Here is a 15,951-nt window from a genome sequence, read left to right on the forward strand (position 1 = left end):
TGTGGTTATAACGAAGAACATTATTCTCCTCAATTTCTTAAAATTTGTCATATAAAAAAGTACTCATAAATAAACATCAAATAGATACTTCAAAAGAGGAATTAATAAAATAACAAGTTATAAAATCAAAATTGAAAAAAATACTATTTATTTTACAAATGACTTATCATTTAAATAAAAGATTGGCACTATGTACTCTAACAATCATCACATTTCAAGTTCAACACAAACAAAGAAAAAATTGAAGATGACATAATAATAAAGTGTAAATTAACATCAATTCATATTTGGGTGAGCAATATATGCATTTCTTGTCATGTCCTAATTCCAATCCCTAAGCAAATGCTTCAAAATAAGTTACTTTTATGACATATTAATATATTATTACAGTTATTTTTTCTACGTCTTTAAATTTATTACTGAAAGTGATATATTATGAAAAAAAAAAATATAATATTAATTTGCAAAGTGAAAACAAAATGATAGGTATTAGTGCCACATCTTGCTACTAGAGTACTCCGTTTTGATCATAACAATAGTAAGAATTGAAAGACAAGATAACCAACATCATCCTAAACTACAATGGAGATTGACTATACTTGCACATAACACTTTTATGTTCCCAAAATCTCATTTTTCACTCTTCTCATCATTACCATTTGTCCCCTCTTCTCCTATCCCCACAATCTTTTCACTTTTGTTTTTTTTTTTTGTTACAAAAATAATTGAAGGATAACTAAAGAAATAACCAAGAAATTAAGCATTACAAACTAATTTATTTTTGCCTAACTAGTTACACTTTTTATTATCTTCATTATGAGTTTCCATTGAACAAAAATTATCTTCCAACATCACATTGCCCTCTTTCTCCTTCTCCTCTTGATCACCACCAACACCACCGCCGCCGCCGCCACCGCCATGCATCATTTCAAGCTCTCTTTTCTCTTCTTCTTGATCATCAAAACTCGAATTTAAGGCTCTTCTTCCATTTTTACCCTCCATTCTTTTCTTCAACTCCTCCAATAGTTCCTTCAATGCCTTCATTTTTTCCCTCCTATGCCTAATCAAAACCTCGCTCACATCGGCCGGAGTCATCCTCGCCTTGTCCACCACCCTCTCGAACTCGTTCAACGTCTCCATTTCGATATCACCTTCCTCTAACCCCAAATAATTCTTCACTAAAATCTTCAATGCTTCAAATGAACAATAACTCAAATGAATGTGCATATCCATTCTTCCACTCCTAAGCAATGCAGGATCAAGTTTCTCCACATGGTTCGTTGTAAACACAAATATCCTTTCACTCCCACAACATGACCATAACCCGTCGGTAAAATTCAGCAAGCCCGACAGTGTTACCGACCCGGGCCTGGTTGGCCCGTCGTCAAGCCCGTGATGGGAGTAGAGTAATTGACGGTTTTTCGACCGCTCTTTCGATTGTCGATCAGACAAATCGATCGAGCAGTCGATATCCTCGATAACAATAATCGATTTCGAAGTTGTCTTCATGAGAAGTTTTCTTAGCTCAGAATTGGACCCCACTTCAGTAATCTCAAGATCGTATATGTCGTAATTAAGGTAATTAGCCATCGCTGCTATCATACTAGACTTTCCAGTCCCGGGCGGGCCGTACAGTAAATATCCACGCTTCCAGGCCCGGCCTGTTGAGCGATAAAATGATTCCCCGTTAGCAAACTCCTTGAGATCAGCCATGATCTCTGCTTTCCGTCTCGGTTCGATCGCCAGCGTATCAAACGTGGACGGGTGCTTAAAGGGAACCGATTCCCACGGGTGACCCGGTCGGGCCGCGTCCATGGACCCGCCCCGGGAATTGGTATATAAATACCTATCCTGATTCTGTCTCCGAATTTCTCCGGCTCGATCCATGATGTGATCCAAATACGGACCCAACACCATATTTTTGGACCCTTTTTTGACCCGAAGAGTAAACCCGCGTTTTTCATCGGGTACGGGTCTCCATGAGAAGGATTGTGGGGGTCTTTGGGTTACAATGTGCTCCCACTGAACTGAAACGCCGTTAAAAGAATCAAACAGTGTGTCATTGTGGGCCAACCCAAAAGTAACGGCGGAGGAGTTAACAGAGCGAGTTAAACTCAATCTTCCGGCAGAAGCAGCGGTGGCGGCTGCGGTGGAGCTAAGATAGAGTTGAACGGAGTTATACAATTCGTTAGTGTTAACGCCGTCAATTTCTGTAATGTCAAAGTAACAATAAGAAGAGAAGTAACTGGAAATTGTGTATAAGAATTTCAGAAAAGAGTAGCGAAATGAAGGTGGGAAAATGGTTGTTAAGAGACTTTGACAAAAAGCTAAAACACCCATTAATGAAGCTAATGAAGTCCAAAATTCTCTCATGATTTTCAATTTTTTTGAGAATTAAAGGTATTAGTTTTGTGGGTTTTTTTGAGAGATTTTGTGGGTTGTTTGAGAAATTTTGTGGGCGTATGATGATTTTATTTATAGGAATAAGGAGGAGAGAGAAGAATAATGAACATTAATTTTAAAAATAGAGATGTACATTCAGTTATCTGGTCGGTTTTGAGTTAAGTATTTTAAATAGGGTTTAAATTAGATTTTATGTTCTTATTGATTTTGACTTAATTATAAATTTATTTTTAAATCGAATTAAATTAAATTTGATTATAAAATCAGGTATACATTGTTAAAAAGGAGAGAGAATACGAAAAGAAACAATAAAAAATGAAAAAAGAAGTGAATTAAATGATTTAATGATGGAGATTTAGAGAAGAAATGGGTAGCTATTGTGTTATAGGGGGAGTGAGTAGAAGGGAGAAGAGGGAAGGATGAAAACAAAAGAAATGAAGGGGATTTTTGGATTGATTTTATATGTTTTCAATTGAGAAAGACATGATATCATCACAAGGGACAGAAAGATTGGCGTCTTTTATGTGTAGTATTAGTAGGTTATCATTTGTTTCTTTGATCTCTTTTCCACCCTCTTTTTGTCTTGTTTTTTCTTTCTCTAGATTTATTTGGTACTAGTAGTACATTTTAGTGTGAAGTTCTATTAGGTCATATCATGTTTGGTTTATGTCTAAAATTGTAAATTTAACGAAAATTATAATATGAGACAGCTCAATTATAAATTGCATTTAATATAAGAGTTAAATAATTCAATTAATATAAATTATATTAATATGAGTTTTATGTTTTGAGGTAGGCTCTCTGAAAGACGATTTTTCAAAAGATTAACACAATAAATTTTAATAGATTATTAGTTTTTGACTAACACTTACTAAATTGCTAAAGAAAGCAATTAAAGTTGAGTTAAACTAGATAACGGAGAAATATGAGGGTAAAAATGACCCATTAAACTAATTTTTAGAGTTGAGTCTTACCTCAGTGGCAAAATTATCATATTTTCCGGGTGAGATATAATTTAATTTTCATTAACTATCGTTCAACCTATCCTGTAAGTCTGTAATCAAAACAATTTTAGAAGCAAATTATATTTTTATATGAAAATAAAATCCAACCAATAAAATATATTATCAAAAGGTAACATTTATCTAAAAATTCATTAATTAGGAAAACTTTGAAAAAAAAATATTTTTAAAAGAAACAGTAATTAAATAGTAGTATTTGATTTCTTAACTTTTGAGTCTTGCCACCCAATAGTTGGCAATTATATCTTAAAAAGAAAAAAGAATATTTCATGTAATAGGAAAGAAAATCTTTTTGATAACTAAAGAAAACTAATTTTGGAATTTCGCACCTGAAATAGGTAATGAAATAACCACATTGGTATGATATTATTCGCTTTGGGCTTAGCTCATATAGATTAATTTTTGGACACCTTTTCAAAAGACATTATGCTAATTTGAAGTTGAATTACTTATATGTTTGTCAATATTTTTTAATTTTTTCGAAGTAGAATTTGAAATGTATACTCAACAATCCTTCCCTTAGACCAAAACCCACATTGCTCGTGTACACTCCACTAATGAGCCCATACTGATTTCCAGTGGCGGACCAAGGAATTTCAAACTGGGGTACAAAATACGAACGCCATGTCGTTCGGATAATCGAATAAATTTTTTTAAAAATTAAAAAATTACAACACATAATAGAATCAATAGTTAAAGTCTTACAATCCAAAATAACAATAAAAGTCTTACAATACTTAAAGTCTTACAATCCAAAATAACAATAAAAGTCTTACAATACTTAAAGTCTTACACTAATACACTTGAAAATTACAAATTCATCCTTCGAGTCTTCATACTTTTAAAACGATCAATAATCATTTCATCGGAAACATATAGAAACACTTCCTTCTCAATAAAAGTAACCAAACAATCATTCATAAGTTGATCACCCATGCTATTTCTCAACTTACTTTTGACATATGTCATTGCGGAAAACACTCTTTCTACACTTGTCGTAGCAACAGGAAGAATCAACATCAACTTGATTAGCAAATGTATAAGAGGAAATGTCTCATGTCTCTTTGTTTCAACAAGCATCATGGAAAGAGAATTGATATCTTTCAAATCATGAAATCTTTCATCGTTTAACATAGCATCCAAGAACACATCGAGTTGAAGATCAAGAGCCGTTAAATCATTACATGAAAACTCCTCGGGATATAAAGAAGCAAGTTTAAGTATCTTCTCTTTATCAAAAGATGAAAAGTTACCTTGAGGACTTAGAGAGACCATGCATGTAAGTAACTCCATGTTAATCTCATTAAAACAGTTATCAAGCTCTTGAAGATGCAAATCAATTACTTCCAAAAAGATTCCAACCATAAAATGATGTAGATTTGTAGCTTGTTGAACAAAACGTCTTCCTCTTCCTTGAGGCACATAATGAGCATCCATAGATGGAACATCAATCTCGTGTTTAGTACAAAATGTAATAGCTTTTTTTAAGAGATTATCCCATCCTTCATCTCTCATCTTTTGCAACACATTTTTTGTAGTACTAACAAGTCTAATGGCATTAACAATATCTTGTTCCTTTCTTTGTAAAGCAATACATAAATCATTAGTGTAGCCAAAGATAATCAACATCATATGAGCCACAAAACAAAATCGAATGACTCCAAAAATCCCAAAACAATTTGAGCTTTGAACTTATCGTCCGAAGTGCCATGTTTTCCAATCCATTCAAGTACTTCAATAATTGAAGGAAACAAGTTCGTGATATTTATTAGACACTTGTAATGAGATCCCCAACGTGTATCTCCCGGCCCACTCAAACCACGTTCTTGATTTAAACCCGATCCACTTTCAATTTCCCCCACTTCCAATGCTTGAGCCACTACTTGAGCTTGCTTTTTTCGAATCATGTCTCTTCTCTTACAAGAAGCTCCAACCACATTCAACAAGTTTGCAAGTACTTCAAAAAGCCAACCACAACTATCATTCTTTTTAGCAACCGCAACTAGAGCTAGTTGTAGTTGATGTGCAAAACAATGAATGTAGTAGGCTCTTGGAGTCATAATCAAACTCTTAAGGCCATTGATTTCACCTCTCATGTTACTCGCCCCATCATACCCTTGACCTCTTATCATGGATGGACTCAATGAATATTCCATAAGTAAGGAAAAAATTGCATCTTTAAGAGATAAAGCGGTAGTGTCACCCACATGTACAATGCCTAAAAAGCGTTCCACTACCGATCCACTTTCTCTTTTAACAAACCGCAAAACAAGAGCTAGTTGTTCTTTTTGAGACACATCACTTGATTCATCGGCCAAAATAGAAAAGTAACCATCTCCAACCTCTTCTATTATGTGCTTGGTAGTCTCCTTTGCACAACAATTGATAATGTCTTTTTGAATTTTGGGAGATGTCAATTGACAATTTTTGGGTCCATTTTGGAAAGTATGTTGTTTGACTTCGTCAACCTTCTCCCCTAACCACTTCAAAAGCTCAAGAAAGTTACCCCTACTATTTGACTCCTCACTTTCATCATGTCTCCGGAATGCCAAACCTTGGCCCAAAAGAAATCTCAAACAAGTTAAGGATGCATTCAAACGAATATGATATGAATCCATTTGAGCTTGACTCGCATTATCAAACACAACTTCAATTGATGTCTTTTTTGCATCTCTTAGATTCACATATTTCTCATAAGCAACATTATGAGCACTTTTAACTCCACCAACATGCTTTTGAAACCTATCCGGTTTATTCCACCATTTAGACCCTCCATTAACAAATGCATCACCCCCATTGTAAATTTCAACATCCCTCTTGAACAAATAACAAGCAAAGCAAAATGCGGCATCTTTTTCAACACTATATTCAAGCCAATCCCATTTTTTGAACCAATTGACACTAAAACGGCGTAAACCACTTACTTGTTTTTGAGGGGAAACTTGTGTTTTTGGTTGGAAAGGTTTTTTAAGAATATAAGCTCTCCTAACCGGATTTCTTTCATTTGGGGGATAATCCATTATGTTTTTTCTCAATCCCGGGTCATGAGGAAGAAGTTCAACATCATACACCCAATCATCATCCAATGGTTCATCACAATCATCATCCAATGGTTCATCACAAGCACTTGAACCACCTCTTTCCATATTAACATCTTGAGTTGGAGGGGAACTTAAAGGAGAAGGAGGAGAGTCAATGGTTTCGTTAAATGATCCTTGGGATTTCATTCTTTTAAACAAGAATTCACGAAGATTGGGTTGTTTATCCTCGGCTTTTGACTTCTTTGAACTTGAACTACTTGACATTTCCTAATTAAATTAAATACAATAATCTATTCTAAGTGTCAATTCTAAGTGTCCAACAATAATCTAACAATAATTCAATTACTAATTTATTTCAAACTAATAAATAACAAGTAACAACTAAACTTGGAAGTCAGAAATCACAATTCAATTAAATTAACTAATTAACATTTAACAAACAAATAAGAAGCTCCAACATGGACCAACAACATCAAATCAAGTATTCAACTAATCAACTGTATATTCAAGTAATCAAGTAATAATCAAATTAAGTATCTAAATTTAACCAACAAACAATGAAACAAATTAGTAAATCAACAAATTATAATTAGGGATTTAGCCATTTAGGGAATTAGGGTTCATAAATGAAGAAATAATAATTAGGGTTCATAAATATACGGCGTGACGGCGGTGGCACTGGGGACTGGGGAGGTAGGGAGCGGAGAGCGCCGGAGGTACGACGTCGACGTGGGTTGACAGTAGGGCGGCGAGCCGACGAGGGAGCAATCTTTGCGATCGCGTGCTGTGTTTCCCCTTTCCCGTGTTTTCTTTCTGTTCTTTTCTGTTCTCTTTCTTTCTTTCTGTTCTTTTCTGTTCTCTTTCTTTCTTTTCTGTTCTCTTTCCCGTGTAATGGGTTTTAATTTTTTTTCCTCTTTTTTATTTTTCAAACTGGGGTACAACCGTACCCCCTTGTCAATCAATTGGGTCCGCCCCTGCTGATTTCTTGACCACCATGTCAAGAAGACGCTCGATACAAGTCACCAAGACCAGATTCTCCCATTGCGAGGTCACACTGAGAACCCGCCCACATATCTTCTCTAGCCATCCAACATGCTACTCACAGTGTTGTCCCATAGTATACGTCTTTTCCTGATAAAACCTTCAGCTTTTAATACCAATTATTGGGTCTACTAACCTAAATGATCTACGTTAGTAACATATTGTCTATTTTGATCCGAGTCCATACAAATTTGTTTTTGGGTACCTTCTTAAAAGCTCATACTAATTTCGAGTTGGATAACTTATATGTTTGTTAACACTTAATTTTTGATGTGAAACTTTAAATGTACAATATCATTCTATTCTTTTTAAATTTTATTTATTTGTCATTACACTTATTTCACAGAATAATGTCACTGACAGAGTAATTGTTGTTATTCCCACAAGGAATGTTCATGGGAAGTAAGAATAATAAATCTTAGGAAAAATTGTCTAGAATAATCTCACCTATTGTCCATCTATTGTGAATAATCCTTACTATAGATTATTTCTAAATAATTCAACCTTTGAATATTATTTGCTGACAACACCCATTTTCACATTTGACCGGCTACTGTAGCTACCTTCTAGTCTTTGGTGGTCGGTACCTATAATAGCCGGTTAAAATGTGAAAATGAGTGTTGTCAACAAATAACATACAAAGGCTAAATTATTTTAAAATAATCAATAGTAGAGATTATTCGCAACATATGGATAATAAGTAGGATTATTCTAGACAATCTTTCCTAACTCTTATAGATGGTGAACATATTATTTTATTAAATAATCAATTTGATGGAGAAAAAATAGGAACAATAAACATAAAATATATGGGAAATTTTATGTGCATATGTTAACCAAGGTTTTTTAAAATCTACGCGATAACCTTGAGGTTCAATTAAACCTTAGGAAACTTTTTTGAAATCCAAACATTTAATATTTAAATTTGTATCTAACATTTAAATTTCGAATCAGACATCCAATTTGATTATAATTTCGAATCAAATAACCTATTATTTGAATCACATTTTTGCATCATCACATAGTTTTGTTCGGTCCAAAAAGTAGGTTACATGTCATACATGATACATCCTTCTCTTTGTTGTATAGGAGTAAATGGCGGACTCTTTACGTACAATCCTAGTTACAAATAATATTGAAGGGTTTTGGATTTAATTCGTCACAACTAAGAGTGTTCAATAGGCTAGATTAGAGCTGGGTTGGGCTTAAATAAATAAAGGCCTGTTTGGATAAGGGTTCTTTAACTTAATATGGGCTTTAAATGGAAAATTTGAATAAAATAAGATTATTTAACAATTTTATTCCAAAAATAAGCTTCGTAAAAACTTTATTCCCAAAATAAGTGTTCGTACATCCAAACCTAGGCTTGGTGTAATGTCGCTGTTAATAACAGCGAAATAAAGAAAAAAAATTGAGTCAAGCCTCAAGTTGTGTTAGTAATAGCGACTTAAGGAGTTGACCAGTAAAACCTTAATGTCGCTGTTACTAACAGCGACTTCATGTTTGACTGGTCAACTCCTTAAGTCGTTGTCTGTTAGTAACAATGACTTGAGGCTTGACCCAATATTTTTTTTTTGACTCTTTTGTACAAATTAAAATAGCCGTTGTTAATTTGAAAAATAGCCGTTACGAAGTTGAAAATAGCCGTTGTAATTATGTTCTATAAATAACTTCATCATTTCCTTACTTTATTGTATCCAATCTACATCATTCTTGTTGTAGTGAATCAATTTTTAAAGGTAAAATAAAGTATTATGTTAGTCTTATTCTCAATTTATAAATGTTAATATTATTTTTGAATGTTTACTTACGTTACTATATTATATATGTTTCGTAGATGTCAAACGAGCATTCTATTGAAAGAGCTTTGTGATTGTGGTTATGAAGTTGAGATTAATACAGATTGGAGCGACTTCGATCCTGGGCGTGATTTTGTTGCTTGTCCTTTCTACTTGATTGAAGGATTAGGATGCACATACTTTAGATGGATTGATCCAGAGGGTACCAAATGGAAGACAAACCTAAGAATACGGCTTGAAAAAGAAAAACAAGAGCTTAAAGATGAGGTTTTTAATCTCAAGAGACAAATAGATGATATGGCACATAGGAAAGAAGAGATTCAAAGGATTATGAGAAAGTTTAAGAAGCAATCTTAGTTAGCGACGGTGGTGTAACTTAACGAATGAACTATGTAATTTGATATATATTCGTTGAACATGAATGAAATTATGTTGATATTTTGAGAGCATTTTCCATATTTGAATATGATTGTCTTTTTATTTTTGATTTAATGCATGCTGCATTCTTGGCGGAATGATTCATCGTCGAAAAGTCTGAGTACTTAACATCATTTCATTCATAATAAACGTGTGATAATACGATTAAAATATATACATCTACATATATAGTACAAATTGTACACAAAAGTCCAAGTGTTACAAATACTGAATATGTACAAATGTTCAATATATACAAAATGTCACTAATGTTCAATATATACAAACAGTATTCTAATGCTAATCCTCCTCCTGTACCCTGTCTAACTGTGACGGTTTACGACGCCTCATACGATAGTAAGAGGCTGTCGCATAACGCTCGGGTAGGGAAGGTGATTGATACTGTGATGATGTGGCACCTTGTGAGGACCCGGCACCGTAGTTGGGGCACGTTAAATCAACCACCTAAAGATCAACGTCGGCTTGTTGAGGAGATGACCCGTACTCGTACATAGTGGTGTCGGGCACAGTCACTTCTGGAATGAAATGCTGAAACTGCGTCCCTAGTAGTATGCCTTGGGCAATCTCCCGTACAGGCTCCTCTTGGGTGGAGCTGATGACAGATGCAATGCCATGTGCCTGCATTAAGACTTAAGTATTAATGAAATGTATAACGTGTAAGTTCTATGGATAATAATAGACGTTGAAGAATACTTACAAAGTGTGTCATCCTCGGTGCTGCGGGAGTGTACTGGACTGCCGCGATGATACCTCGTGGTGTCATCCATCGACGAGTAATGGAGAGGAACCACGGCTTGTAATCCGCCGAAGTAGGTGCGCCTACAGCCTCGATCGGCGCACCTTCAGCCAGCAGCTCTAGCTTGTGCTCCCAACGAGCGACATGGCGCATGTTGATCTCGAGCCAGTTCTTGGGATCCCGACCCTTGCGTCAGCTGTGATGGAGCTCCGCCTCTATGTCACAGGGCGGCGGGATGCTCTGTACCATCCCAAATTGGCGCAATACGCGCTCAGGGAGATGCACTTCGACTATGTCGAAGCAAATCAGAGGTACAGATGCTCTCCACGCCCCTGACAATAAGCCCGAGTGCTGAGGCAATGCAGCGTATGCCTCAGTGGGGTAAGGGTCCCATTGAAACTACACGTGAAAATGTAATTAATAATTTACGTACATGATGGTTACGATACGAGATTGGTTGGAGAAGTTTTTACCTAGTAAGCTCGAAGTAGATCAAATTGATCGCGGTAGAACCCCACGCTTGATCCTGTGTGGGTCCTTGTACGACTTTCAAAGGACCACCGAGATCCATACGGCACATGTGGGGGGGGGGGGGGAGAATTGGTGGCGCAAATGCACCACGTCCCACACTCCTCATCGGTTGACCAATAAGAATGTGCTCCCATGCCCAAAGCTATGAATTACAGATATTAGTAAGTAAACGAAACACAAAAATATTTAATAAAAGAAATAAAGCGGTAACATGTAAAGTTAGTATTACCTGCAAAATAATCAGGGGCCCAGCGATCTCCTTCACGTTCTTCACAAAGTCTCCTGTACAGATACGCTAGGGCTGCGGAACCCCAGCTGTACCTGGAGATGACCTCCCATGGCGCATCAAGCAACGTCAAGTACAATAGTTGTACCCGGTTGCCAATCTTGTCGGAGAACAAGACAGCACCAATCAGATATAAGAGATACGCCCTAGCGTATATCTCAACGGTAGCCTCATCAGCACCTTCAAAGAGGTGTGAGAAGTTCTGCGCAAGCTATGTTACGCTCAGACTACTCCCTTTGGCTACCTTTGCGAGAGGTCGGACTCCTAATAATCTATGGACTTTGTCTTGCCAACTTTCGAGTTGGCGTCCAACGGTGCACACATCATGTCCCTCGATGAAGCCGTGTAAGCACAGCTACGTTAAGTAAAATGACAGTAGCCTCACCTAGAGGTAGGTGGAAGGTATGGGTCTCCTAGCGCCACCGCTCGACTAAAGCCGTGACTAGTGACCTTGACGTGCAAGTTCTAGTGTCGTGACCGTTACTACCACACCGTCGACAAGCGTTGCGTCTCCGCGATACTTCGTCCATTTCGTTCGTGATCCTCTTGGACTTAGGTCTTCCTAGTCCATGAATGTGATCTGGATCGTGTATCACCTCAACACCGGTGTATTGAGGCTATGACCTCTTACTTATCAATCAACGGCAAGAATATGGATTCATATGTGTTCACATAGCTCTGGGTAGTGTAGCAGGAGTCCAAAAAACGCTCATACGATAAGTGTCGTTTAATACAAACAGCAAGAACATGAGAACAAGGTAAGTGATATATGGAGGGTTTGTTACAAGTGCATTTCATCTCTCTCATATCCACACTTTGTATTTTACCACCCTTGGCGGATCCTCTATTACCACGTCCAGTTTTAACTTAGAAAATGCCTCGTCTGTAGTCAAATGCAATGATCTCATAGTAGTTTTCCTTCTCAGTGTTACGGGTGATAATTCTTGTGGCGTGTGAAGTGTACTTATTTCCCCCAATTAGCCATGCATTTGCATTCTCGCGTCTTTTAACAAAATAATCATTAACACGATAGAAAGTGAACTCCACAAGAGTAGTTATAGGCAAGAAACGTACACCCTTCATCACGTTATTGAATACTTCGGCTAATTTGGTATTAGTAACACCATACCTATACCCTCCATCATGACAGATTGACCATTTACACATATCACCAACTTGATCAATCCAAAAAAGAGCTTCTCAATTAGCAAAACCAATGGTCTTCAATCCCTCGATGAACTTATATGATTGTCTTTGCTCTGCAGTCCTTCCATGCATCTTCTTCAACTTAACATTTCCCATTTGACAGTTGAAGTTACTTAACAGATGCCGCAAGCAAAACCTATGATGGGCATTCGGAGGTTGCCATTCCGGCTCCTCCATGGATGCTAGAATGCTCGCACGTCTATCGGAAATAACACATAAACCTGGACTATGCATCACATACTTACGAACACACACCATAAACCAAGACCACGCAACTATGCATTCTTTCTCGACCAAAGCAAAGGCAAGCGGGAAGATTCCCTTGTTCCCATCTTGAGCAATCGCAGTTAACAATGTATGGCGATACTTACCATACAAATGTGTTCCGTCAATGGCAATAAGAGGTTTGTAATACTTGAACCCCTCAATACTAGTTTTAAAAGCCCAGATTACACGTTGGAAAGTTCTAATACTAGGACGGACGTACACACCAACATCATTATCTTCCTTAAAGAACCACTCAACTACAGTCCTGGGGTTAGAAACTTGCAATGCTTTAACGAAGCGTGGAAGAAGAGGATAAGAATCTTCCCATGTACCATAGATGGAGAGAAGGGCTTGTTGTTTTGCAAACCATGCCCGCTTATAGGTCACTTGGACACCAAATTGGTCTTTCACCATTTGTCGCACCACAGAGACCTTAATTGATGGGTCTTCAGCAACACAATTTCTAATAAGATTGTTAATCACGGAAGATGTCAAATGAATGTGTCTAGCTGACACATTTTCAGTACTTAATACACACCCTCATGCTTCCCTTTATATGTAACAATCTCCCATGAAGGTGAATAGGAGCTCTTCCTAGCCATAAGCCTCCAAGCACACCCTCTCTTACACTTCAAGGTGAGCACGGTTTGATTTGAAGTCTCAGTTCGGTACTCAACGTTCCTATGAATATGATACAATCTAACTGCATCCAACAACGCATCCTTGTTATCAAACATCATACCCTTTTGAAACTCTCCTTCATCAGTGTAGGTTGTATCACAATCCCAAGACCTCCAAGAGTTGTCCTCAACGTGTTCATCTAGAGGGGGAACTAGTGCATAAGGTGTAGGAGCAATGATTGTTGGAATGTTGCCTATGCTCATGTCATTAGCTAGAGCTTCCTCGTCAACATCCACATCGTCCTCAGAAGGAGGTTCTACGAATTCATTACTCTCACTATTAACATCACCCCAAGGCTCATTTGTATCTTCTAAGTAAAAAGTATCATCATTTGTGACTTGAAATTGAAGTTGATTAGGTTCATTAGAAGTATAAGAGGAAGATGGCATAAACGGATTTTGGGTTTCTTGGATAGGGAAGGGCGTATGAGAAGGAGCAGAAGAAGTTACATTCAGGAATGCATTTGTTTCCACAACATTGATATTTGGATTTCCTAGGGGTACCTCTTCTACATACAACTCTAAAGAAAGAGTAGAGGTAGACCTTGAATACTCCCACATTGTATCTGTAGCCTCCTCATCCTCAACTAGGGATGGTCAAGGTCCAGGACCCTGTTGGACCCGCCCCGGACCCGCCCCTTTTTTAAGGGTCTGGGTCTTAATTTTTGAGACCCATCGGATCCGAATCCGGGTCTGGATCCAAAAAAAATATGACGGGTCCGGGTCCGGGTCCTAAGGTGAAGACCCGGACCCGGACCCTAAACTTTAAATTTTATATTTTAAATTTCTGAATTCTGATTTTTCTTTGCCTAAATGAAAACCGTTTTTGCAACTTTCCCCAAACTCCAGTAAGCACTAACCCTAATTTTTCTTTCTCCTCTAACATCTCTGCGCCTCCATCGCCATTCAACCTCCATCGCTATTCGCCATCACCAGCCGTCTTCTCCACTTCAATCGAGACTCCAGGTAGTCCATTTCTTTGGTTTTCTTTAATTTTTCTTTAATTTGGTAGTAGTTTCAATGTATTTTGTGGTTTTATTGTGTTGATTGTTGAAGAACCGCAATTTTAATGTGCCTTTATTCACAATTCGATGGTAAACATTGGAAGAAACTTGAAGGAAATAGCTGAAACTGACATTAATTTGAAGCAAAATCACAAAAAATTTCATGTGCAGATTCACACTATCTGTTTCTGTTTTCAATTTCTGTTTTCAATTCTCGTTTTTTAATGTTAAAACACTTAATCTTTGTGGGTACTGGTACTGGAGTATTGTTGTATTGGTTTTGATTTCTGTTCTGTTTTCAATGAAGAATAAGGAAGTTTTGATTTCTGTTCTGTTTTCAGTTCTTAAACTGTTTCTGTTTTCAATCTTATACTGAAGTATTGTTGTATTTGTTTTAATTTCTGTTCTGTTTTCAATGAGGAATGAGGAAGTTTTGATTTCTGTTCTGTTTTCGATTCTTATTCTGTTTCTGTTTTCAATTCTTATACTGTAGTATTGCTGTATTGGTTTATTCATTTGATTTGATTTGAAAACAAATTTAGATTTATTGTTATTGATAATAAGTTGCTTACAAAAATACAAAAAGACTCGAAAAAGGTTCAATTTTGACAAATCAAAGAGGCTTTGTATAAGACCCATTAAGGACCCATTAAGAACCCTAGGATTCGGGTCTGAGTCTGAAAATTTTGGACCCTTAGGGTCCGGATCCGGGTCTGGATCCAAAAAAATAACAGGGTCCGGGTCCGGGTCTGGCCAGACCCGCCCCATAACCATCCCTATCCTCAACCGGAAAATCTAACAAATCTCCACTCATATTGTACTTAAAACTTACATTAACAGTACTTCTTGTAGTGTCTATGCCAATCTTAGAGCATATAAAATGTTTAAATTCATTCAAATCCATGTGTGAGTTGCATGCAAACAGTTTACGTCTTCCCCCAACATACTTAACATTGTTACTACTGGATCGAATTGAACCATTCCAAAAGCATACAACAGTCACACGAAATGAAGCCATTTCTACAACAATACATATAAAATCAACATCACCATCAGGTTCATAAATATATACTACATAACAAAATTGATTTAATTTAGGGTATAAGTGTAAATTCATGAACAAGCAACCTCAATATGAAGATCATGGCAAATAACAAGTACATTTGATATATTCATAGAGTATAAGTGTAAATGACCACCATAAATGACATACTTTTTAAATTCAACAAGAACTAAAAAATTTATAATAAAAACGTACCTTAATAGGCTGTAGATCAACAACAAGTACTAAATTTCAAGTTTAAGAACCTGCATTTATGTGAAATTTCATGAACATGTTGTGAACCCTAATTTTCGAGAATGGAAAAATGCAGAAAAAAATAGTACTTTAAGTGAACGTAGGAAGATGACAGAACTAATTAGTAGTACAAACTTGAAATTTGATGAAATTAATTGAAGGATTGAAATTGATTTTAATGGTGGAAAGAAGAGGGAGAT

At 36.6% G+C, this 15,951-nt stretch overlaps 3 protein-coding genes across 3 annotated transcripts; all 3 read right to left on the reverse strand.

Moving 5' to 3' along the window:
* Nucleotides 1–476: 476 nt before the first annotated feature.
* On the reverse strand, nucleotides 477–2,609 carry LOC130824500 (AAA-ATPase At4g25835-like). The gene has a single exon (XM_057689536.1). The coding sequence runs from the start codon at nucleotides 2,371–2,373 to the stop codon at nucleotides 790–792; it is 1,584 nt and encodes a 527-aa protein (XP_057545519.1). The 5' UTR covers nucleotides 2,374–2,609; the 3' UTR covers nucleotides 477–789.
* Nucleotides 2,610–4,235: 1,626 nt separating this feature from the next.
* LOC130823374 (uncharacterized) lies at nucleotides 4,236–5,057 on the reverse strand. The gene has a single exon (XM_057687995.1). It carries the CDS (start codon nucleotides 5,055–5,057, stop codon nucleotides 4,236–4,238), a length of 822 nt encoding a protein of 273 aa, XP_057543978.1.
* Nucleotides 5,054–6,730, reverse strand: LOC130823376 (uncharacterized). Its single transcript, XM_057687996.1, has one exon. The coding sequence runs from the start codon at nucleotides 6,728–6,730 to the stop codon at nucleotides 5,054–5,056; it is 1,677 nt and encodes a 558-aa protein (XP_057543979.1).
* Nucleotides 6,731–15,951: the final 9,221 nt, after the last annotated feature.

This window comes from Amaranthus tricolor, chromosome 9 (assembly GCF_026212465.1).
Source record: "Amaranthus tricolor cultivar Red isolate AtriRed21 chromosome 9, ASM2621246v1, whole genome shotgun sequence".
In the NCBI taxonomy this organism is placed as follows: Eukaryota; Viridiplantae; Streptophyta; class Magnoliopsida; order Caryophyllales; family Amaranthaceae; genus Amaranthus; species Amaranthus tricolor.